This window comes from Phallusia mammillata, chromosome 3 (genome assembly GCF_965637545.1).
Source record: "Phallusia mammillata chromosome 3, kaPhaMamm4.hap1.1, whole genome shotgun sequence".
In the NCBI taxonomy this organism is placed as follows: Eukaryota; Metazoa; Chordata; class Ascidiacea; order Phlebobranchia; family Ascidiidae; genus Phallusia; species Phallusia mammillata.
Genome location: NC_137254.1, coordinates 12,278,761 through 12,290,990, shown reverse-complemented (window position 1 = coordinate 12,290,990; position 12,230 = coordinate 12,278,761). Strand labels below are relative to the sequence as shown.

The following is a 12,230-nucleotide window of genomic DNA, read 5'->3' as shown; positions in this document are numbered from 1 at the left end:
CTGTTCTTTCTCCTAAACAGGAGTTATAAACTATTCTATAAAACATCCTCTTGTTTTTTAATTTCGTGAATCGCACACTGTTTGTAAAAAAACTTTGCATAATTTCAAATTTATTGTAGGGAATAAATCTGCAGAAATGCGAAATAATGTTAAACCATGTAGTAAAGAAATACCGTATTAACTACTTAGACCTTTCCTACCTTTTTACTTTCTGTTTTTTTTTTTCTGTTCTCTGAAAAGCACAAAAAGCAACAACTTCAAGTAAGTCTTGTATCCTTTGTAAAAACTTACCTTGCCAATGTCAGGGCCACTCTGGCGAATAAGCTTTGGCCCACCCGGCAGTTTTCAAATGCAATATTACATTTTCTAAAATGTAATAATATGGATTAGTTGTTGAAGGGAATTTTACTACACCATCGCAAACGCCATTCTTTTCGAACTACACTATTGCCATTTTTTCGCGCCAATACTCCTCACCTACCAGAAATTCCCGGACCAAAGCCAAAGTTCAGTGTCAGTAGCTCTTCCGCTCATGTTAGTGAAATTTTTTTTGTTGTGGTCGAAAGTCAGTCACCGAAAAATAAACATTCGGTTGGCTTTGCCGTGGTGACCGCACAGGGCACATTTGCCACAAGGATAAGATCCTGTTTCATAATCTTCTGTGTCGTGCGCTAATTTTTGGCATCGCATCAAAGCAGCGCCGATGGTGAAGGGTCGCTTGCACTCGTACCGATGGGATCAGTTGCCTTTCCCGGTCAGTCAGTCGCAAAATTTTCGTGAAGGAATTAGCCCAAAAATTCTTATTTCGTTTCGGTGTCTTCATTCAAAAGTTTTGGGGGGAAACGTTATTTTCATTTGGCTGCTGCAGCAATTATGGCGGAATAATATGCTTTTAATAGAAAACAGGAGCGCTGACATTTTGCCTCCCGTTTAAATAGGCTGGGCCTGTATAACACAGGAACTCACAGCACAAAAGTTTGCAAAATACCAATAGATGGCGTTTAAATTACCTGTGCTGGGATAGTGGTAGGGACTAAATTTGGCATGAGGAAATAAGCTATTTGGTTAATTTTATTATGATTATGAATCATTATCAGTATTATAAAATCTCAAAAATCATTATCATTATATTTGCGAATGCTCATGTACTGGGAGTTTTTATGTTGGTAGCTCTACCGGAAAATGTGACAATGCTGCATAAATACCAATTTGTCCGTTGCCAAAATAAATCAGTGCATAATTTCAGTCTTCTAGTTTCGCTACAATTCCCGGAGTTTTGATCTTGCGCCAAGGATGGCAGTACGGGGGGTGGTACGTAATACCACACATGTAAGCGTATGTTATTCCGCATAGAATACATGTGAGAATACAAGCCTTAACAATCTAGACCAGATTCTAGTATTATTTAATTTACAAACCCGTAACGTCATAAACTTTTTCACTAATCCATTATAAAATGTTAAATTTGTTGGATTTTGTGCAAATGGTTGAGGGTTTCCCCTTGGCAAACCTATAGTAAGTGTACCTTTTTTTCTTAATTTGTCAAACACCATTGCCTTTGCGTATGTGCACATTTCAGCTTGCAGTTAGGAATCTTGTCCGTTTATTCATCATCAGCAACTATGACTGCATGTGCATGTAAAAATATTCATAACCGGAAACAGCCACTCAGATTAGAGATAAGCCACTTACACGTGCAATCACAGAACGCCGGAAATGCAAAAGGTGCTGTTCCAAATCAAGCCGGGCTAACCAGCTAATTAATATGACAAGACATATGTGAAAACATGTAATCGATCATAAAAGTCACGAAAGGAGTCATGAGGGATCAACGACGCAGAGCGCAGTAACGTAAAGTCGGATTACATGCACCGTCGATTTTGCGTTTTGCCCTAAGTCAGCAACTATAAAATCAGCATATTCAAGCCGGGACCAACCCAGAGTCGTTCATGTACATCAAAGACAGTGACATACCCTGTACAAACTGTGACATCGCGGCTGGTAAGATGCTTTAAATCCTGTGGGGTGATCCAAATATAATTGATTGATAAATTTGAGTAAAAAAAGGTAAGGACTTGCACGTGTATCTAAGTTTTTTGTATTGTTATTACACAATGGGTGAGTGTTTGGTGTATTGTACATGTAGGACAAGTAGAATTGTTAGTTCAAAATCAGCTTTTTTTTTATTAAATTATAGTTCAGACTTATGTTTTACGTCGATTATTGTTAACGCTTTTATTTGATTGGCTGTTGTTTTTTCTTTACGCACCAGTTACATTTTATAAATCTTGAATAACTAGATTCGCATAGAGAACAAACCATCTTTGATTATTACGCAGATGTATATTAAACGTTTTAAAAAATATTGAGACACAAAAAAACAGCAGTAGGCTATATTGAGACCCTTTAATAAAAAAATATACATACATCAAACATTTGAGAGGGTGGCTTGTTGTAACGAAATCTTTTTAGGTCTGCACGCGAAAAAGTTTTCTTGTATTGTTAAAACGCCATGTTTGTTTTGGCAATCCGATGATATTGCTGGTTGCTTCAATTTGCATTTGGTTTATCGCATACGTTCCATGTTATACGAGATGTAAGTTTTTGCTATTTGCTTAGTTTACCAACAACTTTTCTCTTTTTTTCAAACAACCTTTTAACCACCAATTAAGTGTCATATCAGGAAGTATGACCTGTTAGTATTCCTTTTTTCCCAACAACTGATGTATTCTATGTGAACTCTCATCAAATCTAAAAACATTTTATTTGAGAATAAAACGTTTCCTGTGTTTCGCCGATGTGCTGATACTTAACCCCAAGTATGATTAGCTGAAGTATTCAATTGTGAAGATGGATTAGGAACTATTGATTTATTTTGGTTTTGTGACGGCCAACGCGGCTGCCGTGACGGAAGTGATGAGAAACGAGTCACATTTGCCACTTACCCTGAAAACTTAACATCAATCTACATCAGGTAAACATCATGTTATTGTTATATGCTTTGAATACAGAGCCCCAAATACATTCCCAATGCAAAACTTTACATTTCCTATTTACGTCAACCAAGTGAAAATATTTCACAGCTGCGCCAACCCGACACATTGGTCACCAGATGTGTGTGCATTGCGGAGGCAGGAGTTTTGCAATGGTGTAACTCCATGTCTGGATAAAACTCTTTGTGAAGGACCAACTTGTCCTTCCTATTTTCGGTGTCCCAGTTCAACTTGCTGGAAGCGTTCGACTGTGTGCGATGGCAATCCCTGTAATGACTGTCCTGCGTTTCAACACTGGAATAACGGATATGGTTTCAAATGTGTCAAAAGCAATAGGACATGCTTACTTCCACAAATGCTTTTGTGGGATGGAGTAAAAGATTGTGATAGTGGATCTGATTTATGTTACACATCCGAAAACGGAGACACCAGGTAAAGTTTTAACTTTCTATTAAACTATAAAACTTGGACAAGAAAAGCTATTTGATTCGTTGAATCCTAAACCGATAGGATACTTTCAACTGCGTTATTCTTTATGCCTGTATGCAATGTTGATCTTTTTAACTAAAAACTAAACAAACCAAACATGATACGAGGAGACTGTCGGGTAATTCCTTTGAAACCTTAAGTGAAGTGCAGTTTATATGATATGTTGTTATTAACATCTTACCTCAGATTTACAAACAAGTTTATTTGACTACGGAGAACACGTTAAACAAATCATGACACTTGCAGAGACATCCGGAGTTCTTCGATCGCTGTATTTAACCATCAACTGTGCTATCAATGCAAAAATAACTCGGTGATCATTTCACGCTCAAGTGTGTGTGATGGCGTCCAAGATTGTCCTGATATGAGTGATGAATGTAGTTGTGATTATAAAATACCTGAAACATGTAACAACACAACAAGTTTTTCGGACGACAAAAATCGGTATGTTTTAAAATGCTTTTTAAGATGAGATGAAAGATGAGATTGTTTATTTAGCGTAAGAAAACGATGCGGATGTTTTGATGTTCATGGAGTTTGTCACAATATATTAAATCTGTCTAACACTACCTGTGCATTGACGAAAAATGAATTTTGCGATGCATACGCATCATGTGACGGAAAATCACCCTGTGAACATCTGTGCCCATCCCACTTTTGGTGTTCGGAATCAGTTTGCTGGAAGCGTTCATCAGTGTGCGATGGCGATCCATGCAACAACTGCCCTACGCTTCCCCAACCCAACGGACACGGCTTTAAGTGTGTCAGAAACGGCAAAGCTTGTACTTTGCCCCAGCAGTTGTTGTGGGACACCATCCAGGATTGTGACGATTTCGCTGACTTTTGCTTTACATCGGTTGATAACAAAATGAAAGATCATCCCGCGTACGTTAAAATAAGTTTAACACCAAAAAAATTAACTAGAGTTAATAATTATTTAATTCGGTTGCAGAGACATACGCAGTTTCCCGTCTGTCACCTTTAATCACAGCTTGTGCTTCCAGTGCATAAACGATCCTATGATTATCGCCAAGTCAAGCGTGTGTAATGGCGTCGTCGATTGTCCCGATAAAAGCGATGAGTGTCTTTGCGAAAAAGAAGAGTTTGATGGATACGGAAAATTTGTAATGTATGTAGAAATACTTTTCAGCCGTTTTTATGTAAATACAGCTGTTTAATACGTTGTGTGTTCGGGGTGAACTGTGTAAATATTTCTAGTGGTAATGAAAATCTGGGGATCGACTGTTCAACCATAACAACACCGAGCTTCATTTCTGATTGGTTTTGGTTTTGCTATGGCAACGTAAGTAGATATATGGTGTTCTTTCAAAAACTTGTTTACCTTGGTTTTGGCAATGAAATCCCATGCCTCGAAAAGGCAATTTCCCATATCACTACAGTCTTTGTTTTTGTACACAATTATTTTGCGCCAGATATTTTTGTATACAGTCCATACTTTCTACTGTTTTTTGTTTTGTTTTTTGCTTGTGGCAACACATTTCATTTTTTCTATTTAAGCATTCATTCATGACACCAAACCTAAAACACACTTTCGCTTCTTTAACTATGTGGTAATGTTTGTATGTAAGTTGTTTCCTGCCTAATGTGCCTAAAAATGTTGGTAACGTGATAATAGTGTTTGCAAATCCCAAACATTATGATACTGCAGTCAAGACGCATCATGATTGACAGTAAAAACAAAGGATGTTTCTTTGTTTAAACTTCAAGGGAATTTTTTGGAACACCGGTCTGTTGTGCGACGGGAAACAAGATTGCAAATATGCTGCGAGCTACAATGACCTCCGACTTCGTAACGATGAGGATCCTCGACTCTGCAAACATCGCAAACATTGTCTCGCGACCGACGGCCTTGTCAACCTACCTCAATCTAAAGTTTGCGATGGCGTCATCCATTGCAAAGACGGAAGTGACGAAACTGTGACAGAAATTCGCGACAAATATCAGTCAAAAATTTGCGATGGGTTTATCGATTGCAAAGACAAGAGTGACGAACGTATTGTGAGGTGCACAAAGCAAGGCAGATTTCATTGCTCAGCGTTAAATGGAGCTAAGGTATGCTATGTTGGTGGTATATTATGATTTAGGAATACAAACATGTTTTTGGTGTTAAGGTTTCCATCAGCAAAGCAGAGGTCTGTGATTTTACTATTAACTGCGATGATCAAAGTGACGAAAAAAACTGCACTAATGATGGAAGGTTTTATTGTGAAAACAAACAACCATTATTTGTTGAAAAGAAAAAGGTTTTGTTGCTTTCAATAACCATGACTGCGGTTTTTCTTTTTTAAATGTACAACCGACAGAAATTCAATGGTTTTGGCGATTGTTCAGACTGGAGCGACGAATGTCCATCCAAATCGACTAGAACAAATGAGAACATTTTCTCATCGCGATACGAGCTGATCGCTAATCCTTTGTTACGAGCTATTGTGTGGATCATGGGCTTTCTTGCATTGTTTGGCAATTTGGTAGGTTTCCGTTTGTTGAAATTAAAAAAAGTAGAACAACCAAAGTTTAAAATTACCTATCTTTGGAAATTTGGTATGTTTAGTCTTGTTCTATTACACTGAATGAAATGCAAGATAATAACAACACCGAAGTATCACGTTTGAGTTTTGCAACTGCATCACAGGTCGTCATGTTTGCGGAAACAAAAACATTGGTTACAACTGACTCCCAAACGGTCGCATTTCGTATCAACCATCTTCTTGTGTTAAATCTATCTGCTTCTGACCTGCTCATGGGAGTTTATTTGCTCATGCTGGGTGCAGCTGGTGTTCACTACTCTGGAAATTACTGTGCCAATGACCTTGTTTGGAGGTCAAGTGGAAGTTGTACTGCAATGGGAATATTGGCTTTGCTTTCCAGCGAAACATCAGTATTTACAATGGTCCTGCTGACCTCATTCAGACTCTATGCTGTGTTACATGTAAGTAAAAATCAGTTGTGTGACTGCGGGTCATGTTTTTTTAACAATGAATTATTTTTGCAGCCTTTTAATACATCTCTACACCCGAAGCTTAGAGTTGTCATCCTTACCATTCTTTTGTCCTGGTCAATTTCATTCACTCTGGCATTCATTCCTCTTACATCCCAATTTCAACATTTATTTGAAATTAAAGCGTGGATAAAGGAAAACCCGTTTTTCCGAAACGCTAAAGTGCCATTTTTAAGTAAGCAAATTTTGTAGAATCATTTTTTTTAAATCATTGATTGTATCTTTTTTTATTCAGGCATGGAAACTTTCATGAAGCGCTTTGTAAATTTTCACCACAATTTTACACTCAACGGTTCCCAGCAATATGGGAAGGCAATGCTAAAGCTTAAAAATGTTTATTCCTGGATGGATTTTTTAAATATTCTTGAAGACTATCATTATACTGAAATGTTTGAGATTGCAGGGTATTTCGGGTATGCGATACCATCTATGTTTTATGCAATTTTAATTATAACTTTGCAACTTCCAATATCGTTTTTGCAGATACTACAGCACCAACAGCGTTTGCATTAGTAAACTTTACGTGAAACCAACCGACCAAGCTTGGGCATACTCACTTGGTATCATCATACTCAACTTCTTGGCTTTTCTATTTGTGGCAGTGACATACATTTGGATTTACAAAAAGTCAACGGCCAGTGGGAGAAAAGTGAATAAAATGGCGAGAAATCAAAGAGCGGAAAAACAAAACCAAGGTACATCTAATGAGATGAGTTTGTGTATGAAGGAACACAGTTGAACTATTTTGCGTTTGTCAGAAATGCAAAACAAAATCATCCGACTGATCTTCACCGATTTCTTCTGCTGGATTCCTATTTCGATCATCGCTTTCTTAAACTTCGGTGGAGCAACTGTTCCTCCAGTGATCTACGCAGTTTCGGCAATAATCTTGCTTCCCATCAACAGCTCCCTCAATCCTCTCATCTACTCAAACGCACCAAAAATGCTCTACGATTATATTCGGGAGCGTTTGTTTGAGTTTCGTTCACGTCAACAGCCAGAAGCCGACCGACGAGTGAACGTGATTGTTGTGGACGAAACCCCACTTTAAATGAACACATGGTTTGAAAGAACCTAACCATGTTGTACAATTGACAGATCGGACTATTTTTTTTTTTAAAAGATATTTTTTTTACGTTTCTTGTTTGTTTGCATTCCTGTGCAAAATCAGCCTGTGGTAATTTGTTTAAACCGTGGCCTTTAATAAAGTGTAAATACGTTTCTCAGTTAAACGGTGAATAGGTTTGTCAGTTTGCAGATCTCAAGCTGACGGGTTGGTTTTGCGTCGTCAAACGTGTATAAATCTCATTTGTTAGAAAATCCTTGCACTGGTTTTAGATTGGATTTTAATTACAGTTTAGGATATAAACAATATGCCTGAGTGGATAACTATGCCAACATTTGTTTACAAGGTTGTGGGTGGGTTCAAATATTGAAACAATATGTTTTCTTTAAAAAAAAAAAAACTTTTCACAATCGAAAATCCACTGGAATTAGTTGTCATGTCAACGGCGGATTTTAAAAACACGCCGTATTCACTGCCGCGCACCTTTTACATTTAAGGCCCGTCCACACCGGACGTAGCGAAGGGGGTGTTCACACCGGACGTAGCGTAGCGAAGTTGGGCAAACGGTTAACTTTTTGTTGAAGGTTGTACAAATACCACAACTATTTGACGAAAGGTATAAAAGTTATTAATTATTTATCTGACACCAACCATGAATTGTGTTGTGGAACGCAACCTAGCTATTCCCGAGCATGCGCCTCGAGGCAATTTTGTGTTATTTTAATTGCTATGCGTTGTGTGTGTGTACGCGCTTGATTTGTGCCTACTGCAGGAATGTGATTGGTGCGTTTGCAATTGCCTATAAAAGGCTGTTCACTTACTACGTTACTATTCTATTTTACGAGGCTAAACCGGTTTTCTTTAAGCACCGTTCTGTGCCATTTGCGCTACAAGAAGATATTGCCCGTGAATATGATGCAGGAATTCCCCGAGGAATCTGGACTCCAGTGAAGTTCAATGACTGGGGTACACCGGTGGTTACCGTTCGAAAAGCACCGTTGTCAACTCACAACAGGCCACGACTAAGACTTTGCGGGGATTATTCAGCCACGGTAAATCCCCAATTGGCACTCCATCGACATCCACTACCTCTTTCAGATACTTTGATGCAGAAGCTTCGAGGAGGGTTTGGTTTCACGAAAATCTATCTTGCTGATGCGTACAACCAAATACGTCTCGGTCCCGAAAGCCGGAAAAGGTTGGCTTTGAGCACTCACCGAGGTGTCTTGCTGCAAAATGTATTACCGTTTGGCATCACCTCGGTTCCGGAATACTTTCAACGGATTATGGACGAACTGACGCAAGATCTCCCAGGAGTGGCTGTATATCTCGACGATTTACTTGTCAGCGGTTCATCGGCAAAAGATCACTTGAACAATCTTCGTCGATTGCTTCAACGTTTAAGTGAGAAGGAGCTTCGCTGTCGTTTCGAGAAATGCAAGTTTGCACAACCCACAGTTGAATACTTGGGTCATTTACTTCATAAAGACGGCATCAGGAAAGCTTCTAAACTCGATGCTGTGCCCAATATGCCTGCACCGAAAGACGTATCGGCGCTACGATCGTTCCTTGGGTCGGATCAATTTTATAGCAAATTTTTGCCACCAAGTTTTTCTTCCGTTACTGAACCTCTGTATCGTCTGACTCGAGACAAAGTTCTTTGGAGTTGAAATAACGAAGAATCAAAAGCTTTCTGTCAATTGAAGACATGGCTGTCTTCTGACAATGTCTTAACTTACTTTGAACCCTCTCTTCCTATTTCAATTATCTTTGCACTGAAGAAGATTTACCAGTATCTTTTTTGTCGTGAATTCATTCTTGTCACCGACCACAAGCCATTGTTGGCACTTTTTGGTCCTACCAAACGAACTCCTCCACTTGCGGTGGGCGCTTTTTCTTGGTCAGTTTAAATACAAAATCGAGTACAGGAAGACCGCCAGTCACCAGAACGCCGATGCACTCAGCCGGTTACCAGAAGGGGAAAATGCCTATTTTGACAAAGAGGAAACTGCAGATGTTGTCGACACTGTTTGCACCATCACTACGATAAGTCGTCAAGTCCAGCCCACAGACCCCAACACCATGAAGAAGGAATCCGGAAAAAATGATGTTCTTTCCCGGGTCATGCGTTTTGTCCAACACGGTTGGCCAACAACTCTTTCCTCGAATGATCCAGCTGCAAAGTTTCGCAGGTCGGCTGATTTATATACAGTTTCTCATGGTTGTCTGTTCTATGGAACTCGATTGGTTATTCTGCAAAAGCTACGACAACACGTGCTAGAACTGCTACACCAAGTTCACTTTGGCATTCAAAGGATGAAGCAGTTGGCTAGGTATGCAGTGTACTGGCCGAACATTGATGACGATATTCTGAATCTTTGCCGAAAATGTTCTATATGCGGAGAACAGCAAAACCTTCCTACTAAACCTTCTGTCCATCCATGGATGATTCCTGAAATAACTATGGAGTCGTGTTCACATCGACCATGCTGTAAACTTCTTGGGGAGCAATTGGTTGCTCATGATCGATGCCTATTCTAAGTACCCGTGCATTCATGCTACTTCACTGATGACGTCCAAGGCGAACAACGAACTTGCTCGAAAAAGACTTCGCACATTTTGTTTATCCACACACTATCGTCTCGGATAACGGACAGGCTTTCGTTTCTGCCGAGCTCCAGGATTTCTGCCGGCGGAGGGGTATTGTTCATCTAACGGGTGCGCCTTATCACCCGTCCACAAATGGCGCCGCCGAACGGTTAGTTTAAACATCCAAAAAGGCAATGAAGACGTCAGAGAAACCCCCGAAAGAAGCTTTACAGGAGTTTCTTCTTCAGTACCGAAGAACCCCAAATTCTAGCGGTTTCTCCCCGAGTGAGCTGCTCAACGCTCGACAAATTCGATCGCTCATTGACGCGATGGTACCATCACCTACACAAGTCTTGCAACGCCAGCAACGAAATGACGTGTCGAAGAACAACAAACCAGTGCGTTCTAGTTTCCGAAATGGTGATCCTTGTTACGCGCAATATTTTGGATCTAGATACGGTGGTTCGAAAAGATGGGTTCCTGCCACTATTGTTAAATGCTGCGGGAGTAGAACATTCAACGTGAGAGTATTTCCTCGTGGTCCAATCTGGAGACGTCACCTTGACCAACTTCGCCCCAGATACCCTAATGAAGACGACGACCCGGGTGAGCCTGAACTCTCATTTCCGTCAGAGCATATTCCGCTGGTCCCGTCCACTGATAAACCAGCATCATCATCATTTACTCCTCCCGATTCCCCGAGGTTTGGTCCCGACAATCCCCGTCGCTCGAAGAGACAACATCTACAGCCGAGGAGGTTCGGCTACGGTGTTCAGGGTGAACAATAATTTAAAAGGGGAGGTGTTGTGGAACGCAACCGCGCTATTCCCGAGCACGCGGCTCGAGGCATTCTTGTGTTATTTTAATTGCTATGCGTTGTGTGTGTGTACGCGCTCGATTTGTGCCTACTGCAGGAATGTGATTGGTGCGTTTGCAATTACTTCGTGAGCCTATAAAAGGCTGTTTACTTACTACGTTACTATTCTATTTTACTGATTTCGAATGAATACAACCTCAGCTACAACAAGCAAATTGTTCTTATTTGTAAAGAAACAAGGCGCAAACGTGATTGAAAACACAACAAATTTTATCAAAATAATTGCTATTGTGACGTCATATTAACACATGTTTTGACCAGAAAATAACTATACGTTTAAAATTTAGGGGTGCTAGAAGGTATTGTTATTGGTGGAAATAAAGCCGAACAACCGCTCCGCATTAAAAAAGGTCTAGAGTAGTCCGATTACTTGCCATTCATCGCCTTTCTATTCGGAGCAGAACAGGTAGAAGCATCTGGGTGAAGCCTATCAGACAGCGACGACCTGTTTTAAGTAAGTGAATGTTGCTGTTGCCTAAAACCACTTTAAAAAATAGCAGGAGGTTTAATTCTTTCAGGTGAATATTATCGCCTGGTTCGGGAACTGCGACTTGAGCAGGTTGCAGAATTTCAGACTTACTTCAGGATGTCGCCAGCAACTTTCGACCAGTTGCTTTCGTTAGTCGGACCTCTAGTGTCCAGACAAACGACTAATTATCGGAGTCCTATTTCACCCGGTGAACGAGTTGCAGTAACTTTAAGGTTAGTTATAAGCAGGGTTGCCATCGACTTGAAACCAAAAATAAGGACAACCGAAAAATCAAATTTTTAGGCGAAACGAAACAAACGTTTTTAAACAAATCTTTGCATTTATACGAGTCATGACATAATATTTGCAATATTTTTGCCAGAAACAATCTGTTTCAGTAACTCGTTGTTTGTAGAAAATATTTTGTGCATCTCACGACAGCTCAGGTCTAGACTCACTGTTACTGGACCTGTAATTGTTGAAAATAAGACAAAAGAAGGAATACAGTCAAAAATAAGGACATTTCTTACAAATAAGGACAAATAGGTTTTCTAAGAAATAGCCCTTAAAAATAAGGACAAATCTTAGAAATAAGGACGGTATGGCAACCCTGGTTATAAGTTGTGTTTTCTTGCACTTCATTTTAACAGTAATATTTATGTTTTTCCAGGTATTTAATCGGTGGAATGACGTACGAGAGTTTGTTACATTCTTATCGTATGTCAAAG

General features: G+C 39.7%; 1 protein-coding gene across 1 annotated transcript; it reads left to right on the top strand.

The window, feature by feature from the left end:
- The first annotated feature begins 10,350 nt into the window (after positions 1 to 10,350).
- On the top strand, positions 10,351 to 10,944 carry LOC145219536 (uncharacterized). The gene has a single exon (XM_080086889.1). The coding sequence runs from the start codon at positions 10,351 to 10,353 to the stop codon at positions 10,942 to 10,944; it is 594 nt and encodes a 197-aa protein (XP_079943015.1).
- The last annotated feature ends 1,286 nt before the right edge of the window (positions 10,945 to 12,230 follow it).

What these genes read in the sequence shown, in the direction of transcription:
- LOC145219536 (XM_080086889.1), top strand. Translation starts at nt 10,351, where the DNA reads ATGAAGACGTCAGAGAAACCCCCGAAAGAAGCTTTACAGGAGTTTCTT.